The following is a 14,464-nucleotide window of genomic DNA, read 5'->3' as shown; positions in this document are numbered from 1 at the left end:
CAGGCAGTCAGATACTAACAGCATTTCCTTGTGCGAGCATGTATGTGTGCATGTGTGTGTGTGTGTGTGTGTGTCTGCTCCAGAGACCATTATGTGAACAGGCTTATCTTGGTTGTGTTTACCATCGTTTCTCTGGGAGGTTTTGCTCCTGACAAGTACCAAATGCTCTTCATTTTGATAAGTGTGTGTGTGTGTGTGTGTGTGTGTGTGTGTGTGTGTGTGTGTGTGTGTGTGTGTGTGTGTGTGTGTGTGTGTGTGTGTGTAGACAACCCCTATCTGTCAATAACAGGCTTAGGCTTCCCATGATGCCTTCCGACTGGAGGCATTGACTAAAAGGCCTCATTAAGGTCTATCTATCTATCTATCTATCTATCTATCTATCTATCTATAGTCAGAGAGGCAGAGACAATGGCTTCATACATATGAATGAATGGTGACAGCAGTTAATGAGGAACTGTTATTTCTACTCTATAGATAGACAGATAGATAGACAGATCTCACCCTTCCATCCATCCATCTGTCTTTCTGTCCATCCACCAGTCAATTTATCTGTCCGTCCATCCCATCATCCATGCATCCATCCATCCATCCGTTCATCCATCCATCCATCCATCCATCCATCCATCCATCCATCCGTTCATCCATCCATCCATCCATCCATCCATCCATCCCCTCTTCTCCCAGGCATTTCAACACAAGCAGAAATAACACCGTTTCTCATTTACTGCTGTCACCATTCATTCATATGTATGAAGCCATTCCCTCTGCCTCTCTGACTACATTACAGACATCCCATAATAAAAATCAGTTTCTCCCAATTATGAAGTATGCAATTTAAATGAAATGCTAGATTGCAATCACTGTAATCTGTGTAAGCATCCGTTATGAAGCCGTTCCGACCGCTGATGTTTGGGATTCTGATCCACATTTGCATTGCCATTATGCATGAGTTTTTACACTGAGGGACTTGCAGTTGTAAGATTGTTATTCCAAATGAACCAGCGCCTTCATCGACAAGAAATTAGCTCCTGAAGACAACCAGTTGCTGCCCTAGAAATGAAATTGCAACTGAAGGAATATATCGACGTTCAGCTAAATATGCTTGTCTTCTCTCTCAGGACATTGCTACCATGCAGTTGTGTGCCAACAAGCTGGACAAGAAAGACTTTTTTGGCAAGTCGGACCCCTTCTTGGTTTTCTATCGGAGTAATGAGGACGGAACGTGAGTTGGCGCATACAAGGTGGACTCGTTCACCCACTGCATGTCTTTAACCTTCCACCACCCACTGCTATGCCCAGGAGAAAACCCCAATATGTGGACCGTTAGAAGGGATGTAAACAAATTTGAATGAATTATTCAGTTGAGAACAGATTCGATGTTCCGCAGGTGATATTTCACCTGACAGTGAAGAATGCATGGGAAATGGCCCCCAGAGGTTTCACATTTTTTTCTGTAAACAGCTCAAACCAACTTCATTTCCATCCTGGGCCTCCTCCCTCCTCCCCTCCCCCCATCCACCTCCAGTTTTAAACAGGATAATGCGATGCAGTATGGCTGAATGTGATCCTAACTCATGATTCCTTCTCGTCAAAACCTCCCGTTCTATTTCCAATATTTATTAACACTTATCTTTTGTATCCACTCGGTTTTGGACCATTTTAATCAAAATGCTTATTTGAATAATTTAGTTATGTGGTTAAATTATTATGTTATAAACACTACGTTGTATTTGGGTATATACATTTAAACTTAGAACTATGAAAAGTATAAATGGCAACAGAAAGTAATGGAAGAATTGATATCAACCTCCAGATATAATATAAAATATAATACAGAAATACAACAATGCACATAGTAGCTGAACATTACATTCTAACAGGACAATTACATTTATCAGTATGTCTTTTAGGCAATGTGGTAATTTCCAAAGAGATCACAGATTAAGTCGTTGAAAATTAAATGTCAAATAGCATTTCTTTTTTCATTTTAATACGGCCATAGAACACCCACGTGAGTCTGTGGAAATGAAAATGCAAATTGGATTATTGCAATTTCATTTTTAATGTGGAAAATGTTAATGCTATTGAGAAATGACATAATAATGTTCAAGTTTACATTGTCATTTTAATGAAGTCCCCTATCTGCCTACATACTGTACAATGCATAAAAACACCTTAAAACCGTAAGCCTTGAAAAAATAGGGTTTATGGATTCCTTACCTTCAAAGCAGTTTGGCATCCAACAATTTAATTTATACATGAAAACTTTATGTGAAAATGCCTAAAGAACAGTTTGTGTACAAGGTTTGAAGGGATACTTTCAAACCGGGGCCCTATATTTTTATGTTTTGGTGTGGAAATAATTCATACTTACCAAAACTTTTGGATCAGTCCACTACTTTTGTGCACTAAAAGTGCTTGTTTTTTTGCCACTAACAAGCTGAGGTTGTCTGACGACATTAAGGAAATGAATCCTTCGGCGATAGACCGCCGAAGATACCTTTTGTAACCAGAAACACAAATCTCACTCAAGGAGAAGTGACATTGTTGCAGGAATAGTTGGAGTTGGAGATAGGCGTTAGGGGCTCACCTAGAGGAACTGCCAGCAAGAATTCATTTAAGTCATGGCTAATTATTCAACTGATTTTGATGGTCTAGATGAGGCAACAACTGTAACAACTCACCTCAGGAGATTTCAGAGGGAGACGTCTCCTTGAATGAGACTTGTGTTTCTGATCACAAAGGATTTTTTCTGTGGGAGTTGTTTTCTGTAATGTTGGCAGACTTAGAATAACAACCTGACAGCGACAAAAACAAGCACTTTTAGTAGCTGTAACTCTGACGGTCATAGTTGCTCCAAAGGATTAAGTTGCAGCCACTGCACCCATGTCTCAGCTGCCAGCTGAGGCAATCTGCTGGAGCGATTCTGAAACTTTTGGTAAGTATGAATAATTTACACACCAGAATATGTCAAAATAGGGCCCAGGTTTAAAAATACTGGAATTCCCCTTTGATTGAAGTGAGTATGTTAAAGAGGCCGGCGGTTGCTACAAGCCTTTACCAGCACTTATCCCCAAGTGAGGAAAAGGAAAGTGTTTCATGAATAGAACATATGAACATGCAAAAAAATCATCTGGTTTCTGATTGTTTCCTGTTCAAATCATCTTTTTTGTACAACTCTAAATCATATAACAGCACCCTATGAGGTTTATCTAACATATAAAATGATTACCTCATTCCACATGTTTGTAACAATAAAAATCAATCTGCAATTCTACCATGTCCCCCAGATATAATCGGATAAACAGCTCGAATAAAAGACACAACAACCTGCAAAGCATTTTGTAGCATTGCAGAGGAAGGTGCAGATAAGTGATGTGGGATTATCTTCACAGGTACAATGTGAGCAATAAAAATGTGCTCTGCCTTCAGTGGCCTCACGTCTGTCATTTTGCTGGCAGGTTCACCATCTGCCATAAGACAGAGGTGATCAAGAACACACTGAACCCGGTGTGGCAGCCCTTCACCATCCCTGTTAGAGCTCTCTGCAACGGCGACTATGACAGGTCAGAAAACATTTTCCATCACTCTATTATGTGGAGAGCGGATACAGTGTCATGTGATGTATTTAATTACTGTTTGGACTCTGAAGAATCATGTATGAGTAGAATAGATGTGAATAAGCCACCTGATTTTCATCGCTTTCCACATGACATACCTGTGTCCTGGAGAAGCACTGAGCATTTTCTACGATTAAATGAAGACGTGGAACATGTAAGGCACAGGCAGACCCTGATGTGGAAGACATCTCCTGTTACTGGTGCGGTCAGAATAATGCCAGCAGTCGGTCGTGGTGTCCCAGGGACCAGCACTGGTGTTATTGAGACTGACTCAGCTTTCACACAGCTCTCTATTCTGCATTCAAAGTCAGGTTGTTCTGTGCTGAGCGGCTCTGATAGCCACTTGCTGCCAGGTACTCATTGCATGCTGTGTGCATACACAAGTGCACACTTTGGCAAAAATAGGAACTATTACCCTCTACTTATCCTCGTGATATGTTTTAGGTTTTTTTGACTTATCACCCCTTAAAAGTTTATCTGGATATTGAACTTAGTTACGTACTTATTTCCTAATAAAAGTAATACTCATGTGGTAATATACCCAAAAGGGTTGCATGTGTTACATTAGGCTATCATTGCTCTATATTTTTCATATATTTTCAGGAATGATAAGTGGATGGTATGTCCAGTGTAATTAAATGTCATTAACTTACTTTTCCCCTATCTCAGGCAGGTTTAAAAGGGGCTCTATATAACAAGTTGTAATAATTTACATGTATTAATCATTTTTTTATTGGCCATATGTGAGCGGATTGTAACTTGACGTGAAAAAATGAGACCTTCCTGTCTACAAGCCTGTGGATGTGCCTCGTCTCAGTGCCTCTCTCCTCTCTGCTAACAGAAAGCAACAGCATCTAACGTTAACTTAGAAATGGAGTCCGCTAACACAAACTAATGACAGGATGAGCTAAATACAAACACACACACACACACACACACACACACACAATTGATCAGTACAATCACTGCTAGCTAGTTTGCAGCTGATGTTCTTGCAGTCGATACATTGCATTGACTGTTTCTAGCGAATATACACAAACTATGTTAAGTTTCCAGTTGACATATACATGCAAATAACAAGGTTTCACAAGGTGAAAATGTGTTACACTTCCTGTCTGAATGAAACCACTGGAAGTTAAATCATTAGATTAAATTAGATTAGATTTAACTTTTTTAGTACACGTACTAAAATAACAAAATACAGTTTAGCAATTAAGGGGTGCATAGTAATGTTTATATGTACAGAAATACATACTTGTGAGTGAGTGTTATATATTTATATGATAAGATATATACAGTATGTGCAGCAATTGCAGTAGGCAAACATTGGTTAAATATGCAACTGTCTTTACCATTTTAAGTGGTTTTGTGATAAGTAGCACTTTATATTGTTTGTAACATTAATCAAGGAGACAAAAAATGTATCCCAGTTTAGTTTTTGGGCAAATCACTGCAAAGCTGTGGAGAGTGTCCCACAATGCCTCTCAAAGCAATTACTCACATCGCTCAGGTCTTCACAGTAAATCCTGTACTAGCTATGCTAATGACTTAGAGGTGTTATTGAAAACACTCAGCTACTAAATGTGGTATTCCATCTCCTCTTACCATGCATTCGTGTCACAACATTTCTGCTGTGTGAAAAATATAACCCTCAAGCAGTTGCCAGTTTGCTGAAGCTGATGTTGCTCACGCTAGCTAGCTAAGGCTAATATCGCTAAAGCCAGCTAATGCTAACATTGCTAACGCTAATGTCACACTAATGCTAGCTGACACCTGCGCTCACATTAACATTGCTAACTAGTTAGCTAGCTAACAGTAGGGCAGCAAAGCATGCTAGGCGCACACTGTAGAACTCAGCCATTTCTACATTTTTTTTCCACATACTCGCAATTACCAAGACTATTGACGCAGATGAAACACAGCGCACAAACTTAGAGGAAGCTGGAACCAACTGCCAGAATCTTTACGCAGAGATAGACAAAACACTCATTTTGGACCTGGATTAACTATTAATTCACAATCATAATAATGTTTTTAAGGAAAATAATTAATTTTATTCTGCACCTTTCTTCAAGCTCAGTATATGTATTTATTAAAAAAATGATTTGTCTATGTTGATGTTAATGTTATCAATATGACCTTTTAACCAAATTAGGTTTCTTTTCCATTCATTTGAACGTCCCTACAACATTAACATATACAGCATATCTGGCTCTTCACATGCATATTCATAGTACTGCATGCAAACTTAAAAGCTTTATTCATTTCCTTCCCATTTTCTGTGGAATTAATGCAGTTAATTTGCTGGAAACTACTCTGAGCACAGACAGGCCTTGGGTTCACATAATGACCTGTACCTGCTGAGCTAATAATCCACTTCAGCTTGCCACTATTGAATCAGTGAATGTGTAATTGCTCTATTCCCAGTGAGAATGTCTGAAAAGATATTTTTATTAGCCAGAACTTCAGGTTTTCCCCTCATTGACAGGAAATGATGTTGGTAAGAGCAGATCTTAAAACTAAGATTATCTCTGTGTCTATTCCAGGACCGTGAAGGTAGATGTCTTTGACTGGGATCGAGATGGAAGGTAAAATCATTGTGGATAACCGCTCACTATAACCTTGTAATTCACATTGATGTGTCTCAAATGCCAGAAGAAATTGAAATGCGTGTGTACATTCTGTTTTTGTGTGCTACAAAACAACTAATTATGCAGCAAGGAGAGAGATCAGGCAGAAAGTGGGAGATTGACAGGAGCGAAGATGGAGAAGGAGATGTGGATAGAGACAAAGACATTGCTGTTTATATCAGATTATAACATTTGTATTGAAGCTTGCCTGTGTGTGTGTGTGTGGGTGCTGTTTGTCTGCAGCCATGACTTCATTGGCGAGTTCACCACCAGCTACAGAGAGCTGTCTCGGGGGCAGAACCAGTTCAATGTCTATGAGGTGAGACATGACATGGGGGTGGTTTGTTGTTTCTTACCGCTTTTGTTTTACGAAGACCTTGTAACTCCAATTTAGGGGATTTTGATATTTTCACTTTAGCTGGCTGGCTCTCAAAAACACTGGGAAAACTCTACAAGCCCTGCAGTGAGCCAGGCTTACACAACCTTTTGTAGAGTGAAGTTATGAAATACAGGTGATACAATGGGTGATAAAAATGGCTGCACTCAAAGTAAAAAGGCTGAAAACATCTGTCAGTTCTTTCCCCTGGCCCTCAGAGGAATGGATGGCACTAAGAGATACACAGATGGATAAATATACTCACAGAAATCAAAGGTCCTGTGTTCTGTGTTGTTTAGTTTTTTTCATGATTTTGATACAATTTGGTTACTCTCGCTGTTCTGACGCTGGATTAGAAATGTTATTGATGAGTTATTTTAAACAAAATTGTAGACTAAAATAAGGCCAATCTGTAGAGTGGCAGCCCAGTCACTAGGATACAATGTTAAAGTTGCATATCACGTTTACATTATATGAGTATTAGTTGATTTTGACATCCACAGATGGAGCGGAAGGTGGTGGCGAGAAGAAGACATAACACTGCCAAATCAGCCATTATTGTGGCGACAAAAGCCAACTATTTCTCACAGGAAGTGGGATCATCTTCAGCCATGATGTTATCCTAACCCTAACCAAGTGCTTTTGAGAGAAATAGAAAATTGAACCTAAACAAACGTCAAGTTGCAACATAAAGAAACGTTAAGTTTGAACTTATCCGTTGTTTTACAGACACTAACTTAGAACATTTCTTCTGGTGATTGGGTCGGGTGAAGCCACTTTTAAAGCAGCATTATGCAAGTATTTTACCTGAAACAGTTTAACAGCTTCAAAATAATTTAGTTGGACACTGACTTCTAATAGGGAGAATGGTGCCTCTTTGATTCCCATTATGCAACCCCAATGTAACTAGGGTTTAGGGGGTGCGATCACCTTTACGGCACCACACCGCACACCACCAACTGTGTCTTCAGCTAGCTGTAAGAACAAGCCAGCTGAGTATTCTCAGTATGAACATCATGACGGAGGCCAAGACACCAAAGAGGGCACAGAAGAAGCTAAGAAGACAAAAAGATGGAGTGACCGAGCAAGAGGCCAGGCAAGAGAAAGCAACATAGGCTGTAACCTTATCAGTGTAATCCCTATCTCTTGTGTGGTTTTCATGGACATCAAAAGGGAAGAAAGCATGTTAGCTGCAGAGTTCCATCTCACGTCAAAAAATGTCGTCAGTCTTTGTCAATGTCAAGCCAAGTGAGTCTTGAAAGTTTGCAAACTTGCAAACCTATCCTAACTAGCTTATAATAAACTTACAAAATGTCAAGAAAGTCAATATAGTTAAACCTATTTTCCTTTTATAAACAGGAAAATACAACCCTATACCTTATGAATTCAAGTTTCCCTCTTTCACCTAAGATGAGCTTAATGCTATTGTTAACTTATCGTAAAACTCAACAAAACTAACTTGGTTAGTCTGTCCCAACAAACACCAACTCCGGTTTGGTCAAAGTAAATTCCTAAGTCATCGTGTTAGATGTGAAAATCTATTGGGGCTTTATTAAGTGTGGTTCTGAGACGCTGTTCATCGACAGACAGCTGACGGCGTGGCAGAGCATCTACAGATGGTTGGTGAGCTCTTGGTTGAAGTTTTGGGTTTAAAACGTGGATTTAAGTGGATTTTTGGCTTTACGCGTTGTTTGTCCCCGCTGCCTCTCTGTCTTTGCTGACCTGAGTCTGCTAGTGTGTTAACTCACTAAACGAGTCTGTCACTGAGCAGCGTCGCATCACCCAAAAGTAATCACCAAAAAAAAAGCAGCAATAGACTTGCCGATAGCCGATATATTTGTCCAATCATCCAACCCTATTATACACATACTCCATATTCAGATGCTTAGCAAACAACGTATATAGGCAAAATGTGTATAATAATATTACTTTACCGTGTAAGTCAGTATGGTTATTTGGCTTCTCGTCTTTGCAAGTTTCAGATCCTTCAGCTTGTCAACAAATACACATATACAGCTGTTCATTAGGGGGGTGGTGTTTTGGGGATCAAGAAACTGTAGGGCCATCAAGTCACAAAAAATACCAATACTTGCTTAATAGAGGTTTAAGTCAAATGCTGCGAACTGGCCTGTTGGAAACAAAACCAGTCATTCACTAATGTCAAACAGTCATTTGAATCTTAAACTAGAATGGTACTGCAGATAATGTGCGTGTTTCCATTTTTCAAAAGAGGATAAAGCTGTTTTTGGACATATCTGTATCTGTCTGGATACATCCTACAACAAGTGGAAGGTAGTTAGCCTACATTTTCAATATGCACTTATTGCCATTATTACTTTTCGTTCATGTAATGGGCCGCTGTGTTGTGTTTCCTGCATCAAAGAAAGGAAACAGTTAAAGAAAGCTAGTGTTAGTTGTTCCTGTAACTTGAGTCATGAGGAGTAACGTAAGGATTTAATCACCGATGGTGCTCAACAACATCTTATAACATCGGCCACCCAGCCAACTAACTGGCTGTGTGGCTGTCAGAATTGATGGGATGTTACCAACTTTTGGTATGGATGGATGGATGGATGGATGGATGGATGCATGGATGGATGGGTGGATGGATGCATGGATGAATGCATGGATGGATGGATGGATGGATGGATGGGTGGATGGATGCATGGATGAATGCATGGATGGATGGATGGATGGATGGATGGGTGGATGGATGCATGGATGGATGCATGGATGGATGGATGGATGGATGGATGCATGGATGGATGAATGGATGGATGGTTTAATCTCTTCACCTCTCAGAATCCAATTTTATCTTCTCTCCTCTCTATATAGACACAGTTAAACCTAATATCAGTTTCAATTCATGAGCCTCCAGTATTACCAGGGATCTGATGAATTATTCATCTTCATTATTAACCATCATTCGGGGGTATGAAGTGCTTTTTACAAGTACCCTCTCCACCACTAACATACTTTTTCCCCTGTCGCTGGCAGGTTTTAAATCCCAAGAAGAAAGGCAAAAAGAAGAAATACATCAATTCTGGCACTGTGAGTCCGCCTACCTCTACCATATCATTTCGTCAATAATGGTATTTTATGTTATCTAGCATATTTGAATAGGTATCATCACCTCTTACATCTGTTTCTTTCTCATGGACTCCTTTGCTGTCTGGCCACCTGTTTGTCTTTTTCCTTCCTGTCTACCTGGCCCCGGTCCCTTTTCTGTTTATCACTCTGTATGTGTATCGGTGTGTGTGTGTGTGTGTGTGTGTGTGTGTGTGTGTGTGTGTGTGTGTGTGTGTGTGTGTGTGTGTGTGTGTGTGTGTTTGCCAGGTAACTCTGCTGTCCTTCAAAGTGGAGTCCGAGTATACCTTTGTGGATTTCATCCGAGGAGGGTGAGTGGAATAATAATTGGCCTGCTCTCACAGTGAGCGTCAATAGCGGCCATTTTGGTTATTTGTGTCTTTGTGCGTGTATGTGTGTGTGTGTGTGCGCGGAGCTATCTGAAGATACCAGGTTGATTTTCCCAAAAGCTTTTGTGAGCATCATACTGAGTTCATATTTGCATTGGTAAATGATCTCATTTAAAATACCTAATTTATTCAGTTCATTCACTTTTAATTACTGGTTCCATTTCTTTACCTAATTAGACCTTCAAGATGGTGGAGGGAATATTGTCCCACCATACTAATTAGCAGCCGAACTCGTTCAATGTGTTGGTGTGTTGGAGATACTAAGAAGTGTTATGCTCTTAGTTGCTTTCCCCTCTTTGATTGTCATGTTCTTTGCGACAGAACACAACTGAACTTCACAGTGGCTATAGACTTCACCGCATCCAATGGTAGGTCACTTACTGGTGTATTTTAGATATATGCATTGTCTTGGATGTATTGTCATTTATTTTGGTGTGCATTTGTGTGTTATAACACTACACTGGCTCTCTGCCACTACATCAAAAAACAGATATACCAGATGTGACCTCATAAACACATAAACAAGAAGCTCATAGCTTGCAGAATGGCCATATGAACTGCCAGTGATGATTTTCCATAACTAATGCTGGAGGAATACTTTGACATTTTGGAATAATGCTCCATTATTCATTATTAATGAAGTGCCTCAGTTGTTTTTCAGTTTGCATACTGATTAAACAAACATGATACAGTGTCTTAATTAGTAAGATTTAGAGGTGTTGGTGTCTGTGGGTGGTATTTTTGAGAAAGTGAATAAGCATATTTTTCTCAAAATGATGAACAATTCCTTTTTTTAACCCATTAAATTGATGATTTTGTGTACCTGTAACACTGCTGATGTAAAATAGTTGCTTAATCTGGGATTCATCTGATGATAAAGGAATAGTTCACTCTAGAATGAAATTCAGTCATTATCGACTCACCCTCATGCTGATGAGAAGTCCGGTGTAGTTTCTTATTCCTCAAAGTGCAGCTGGAGACCCGCGGGGGTACCCTCCTGCAGCAAAAATCCATATAATGGGTGTCAGTTGTGCCCGAGACGAAAAGGTCCATAAAACTACACAAAAACTTTGTAATATTCCTCCATACTGCTCGTCCGCTGCAATCCAAGTGTCCTGAAGTGGCGACATCCAGAGTTTACTCGAAACGAAGTCATTTAGTACATTTTTCTAGCCTAAACAGTCACTATACTATATTTGTCTGGAGGCACGCTCCTGCATGCACGCGAGTCTCCCTCAGCCGTTTACGGAAGCCGCACCAGACAAGATCAACGAGACTCGCGATAGATACACACTGGTATTTACAGATACTATCAGATAGCCAAGTGGTTTTTACAGTGTCAGTTCCAGAGACGACTACAGTGTGGTGTACCACAAGGTAACTGATTGGGCCCCTTCATGTTTTCGTTTTTCCAAAGACCGAAAACATTTTGACTCAAGCAGTTTCTGTATGCCGATGATAGCACCAACCTAATCCAAAAACGTTGGGACGCTGTGTAAATGGAAAATAAAAACAGAATGCAATCATTTGCAAACCAACTGCATTTACCAATAAAGGTTTAACAAAGTGCTCCTGAGCCCATGTGTTAATATCTTTTATACAATCACGTTTCACAAAGTGGTGAACCTCGCCCCATCCTTGCTTGTGAACGACTTAGAATTTGAGGATGCTCCTGTCATACCATCATGATACTATCACGGATATTGATAGATGTTTTTGGAGCATTCCAAAACGTTCAGTCTTTTTTTTTCTTCTGTCCCAACTTGTTTGAAACATGTCACCGGCATCATATACGGAATACGCAAAAATTTACAAAAATCATTTGTGTATGTTGAGGTAAAACATGAAATATATTGTAAAAAACAAAAGATACCCTGTGCACAGCAGTGCTTCTCCTCTGGGTGCAGCCGGTACAGGGCAAACCACGATGGATCAAAAAATCAATATAGTATTAAAAAATGTATATAATGATATAATAAAACAGGAGTGAACAAATCCAATTAAGTTCACTCCTTGTTGTTTTTAATGTAATTGTTAATAAAATAGTGTCAATCATATCTTGTCAATCCACATTCAATATATTGTCTTTGTACTGTTGTCAAAAATGTGTGTGTATCAAAAATGGCAAGCAAATCATCACACTCTGTTTTATTTGAGTTTTACACAGCATCCAAACTTTTTTGGGAGTGTGACTGTGCATTATACAGTATTTGTTGCAGTGATCTGAATGTCAAGAAAATGAATATGATGAAAATCAGCTCTAAAATAGTAAGGTTGTCATTAATTAGTTAGTTAGTTTAAATACTGAGAACAGTCTGATAGATAGATTTTTATCCAGATCTAGGGTACTAATGCAAAATACTACAAGCTGAATAAAAGCCTGACTGAAAAAAAAAATCATGACTGGCCATGTGGCATAATTGGCTCTTGCTGAGAAATGATTAGATGCCAGTCCAATGCAGGCACGAAGGTAAGCAATTATACTGAATATTGTAATGAGTCATTCATTAAAGGACTAATTAGTAAGAAAGTTGATTATTGAGTCTCATTCCCAACTCGTCAAATACAGACACTCTGGGATTATAGGTCGGCTCGGCCACCAATTCAAAGCATCAGAATTTGATGAGTTTGGGAATTCTTATAAATTGGACCGTTAAAGGTGCTGCATGTAGCAACTGTTCATCTGTCAAATTCAATGGGGGGCAGCATATAACCAGAGAGTTGGGGTGTCTACCCCGATTGTAAGACACATGGAAATACACAGTCGCTAGCCAACATGAGCATTAGCAGCCTAGAAGAACATTGCGTGATCAGCAACAAACTTAATCTGTTTAATTGCCAAGAGCCGTCTTCAGCAGCAAAGAAGCAACGTCCATGTTAAATCTTGTTTTGCTCATTTCTATTGCTGCCAAACATGTTTTTTTCCTGGGAGTGCTCGGTGGTGGTGGTGATGGGGATAATGGTCGCTTCTTCAAGAGCTTAAGCCATTATTGAGTTTACTGTTTCCTTCATGTCTTTGACATAGCATCAAAACCAAAATCCTTTCATACAGCTCCTTTGAGAAACATAACCAGTTTTTGTTGCTCAAGAGACTTCCAAGTCAGTGTGTTTTGCACCTTCACTCCACTGTTTGAATGTGCCCTCCAATTATATCACTTGCTGTGGTCTTATAACTGTATTTTTCCTCGGTTGAAACTATTCACGATACTCAAGTTCTGTATTTTCAGTTCAGACAGGGATAAGACTACCATTTGAAAGGCACTTGACCCTTTTTCCCTCTGTAATGCATCATGACCTTTATTCATTTTCCGTGGTAGTTACGGTTGTGCTTGTGATGGTCTGCACACAGCTGTCTTGAATAGATTGTAACATTGCGGCTCTTATTTTTACACGGTGGCGAGTGCAGTCGACTGTGCGAGCTGCACAGGGCGCGGTGAATGTGCTTGGTATTTTCACGGCCAGAGGAGCGCGGTACACCTGCGGCGCTGTTGGAAGCTAGATGGGATTAGGAGGAATACATTATCAGTAGGTGTGTTAGGAGCAGGCATTTATCGTGGCTAATCAAATCATCCCCTGCCTTTCATTTCTTATAAAGCAGGGCACTCGTTTCATAATAGAGGAGAGAGTCCAGACCTGCTTATCCCAAGGGCAGAAGTCAGAGTTGGTATTCAGTCAGATTTGCCTGTTTACCATGTGTGGAACAACAATTCCACTGTTTAAAATATAGCAATTGTACAACGCACTTTGTATTTTAGCAGGTAACAAGCCACACAGATGGAAGGAGCGAGACATTTCATCATCCACTTTATTATACTGTCAATGTGTGTGTGTTTGTTCTTCCAAGGTAACCCCTCCCAGCCCACCTCCCTCCACTATATGAGTCCCTACCAGATGAATGCATATGCCATGGCCCTGAAAGCAGTGGGTGAGATTATCCAGGACTACGACAGCGACAAGCTATTTCCTGCCTATGGCTTCGGGGCTAAGCTGCCCCCCGATGGCAAAATCTCCCACGCCTTCCCACTGGTAAGACACACACAGACAGACATGTGAATTCACACATACAAGACACACACGTATACACAGTTCACATAGCAGGGTGTGGCTTGGACCAGGAGGAGCTGCGACAACAGCTGGTCGCACAAGTTGAGAAGTTGGCTCATCAGCCTGCCAGCGTGAGTCTCCCAGCATCCCCTCCACTTCCTGCTCGCATCCTCCTCAGGGATCAGGGCAAGCAGTCAAAAACCGCTGGATGCTAAGCTGAAGTGAAGCCAACTCTATCCGTGTGTTATCAAAAATGAGTCTGTTTGAGTTATTTAAAACAAAGTTATACAATACTGAAAGCTTGTGTTACAGAAAGCC

At 40.1% G+C, this 14,464-nt stretch overlaps 1 protein-coding gene across 2 annotated transcripts in view; it reads left to right on the top strand.

Moving 5' to 3' along the window:
- The window catches only part of LOC140999898 (copine-9-like), a 91,924-nt gene that overhangs the window by 60,147 nt on the left and 17,313 nt on the right, over window positions 1-14,464 (top strand). For both annotated transcript variants that reach the window (XM_073470464.1, XM_073470463.1), the window contains 8 exons: window positions 1,119-1,222; window positions 3,462-3,566; window positions 6,167-6,208; window positions 6,494-6,569; window positions 9,624-9,677; window positions 9,963-10,024; window positions 10,424-10,470; window positions 13,947-14,128. In XM_073470464.1, the coding sequence (XP_073326565.1) occupies window positions 1,119-1,222; window positions 3,462-3,566; window positions 6,167-6,208; window positions 6,494-6,569; window positions 9,624-9,677; window positions 9,963-10,024; window positions 10,424-10,470; window positions 13,947-14,128 (672 nt within the window). The remainder of the gene's footprint in view (window positions 1-1,118; window positions 1,223-3,461; window positions 3,567-6,166; window positions 6,209-6,493; window positions 6,570-9,623; window positions 9,678-9,962; window positions 10,025-10,423; window positions 10,471-13,946; window positions 14,129-14,464) is intronic.

This window comes from Pagrus major, chromosome 7 (assembly GCF_040436345.1).
Source record: "Pagrus major chromosome 7, Pma_NU_1.0".
NCBI lineage: Eukaryota > Metazoa > Chordata > Actinopteri > Spariformes > Sparidae > Pagrus > Pagrus major.
Note: the sequence above shows the minus strand (reverse complement) of the source record. Positions and strands in the feature narration are given on the sequence as shown.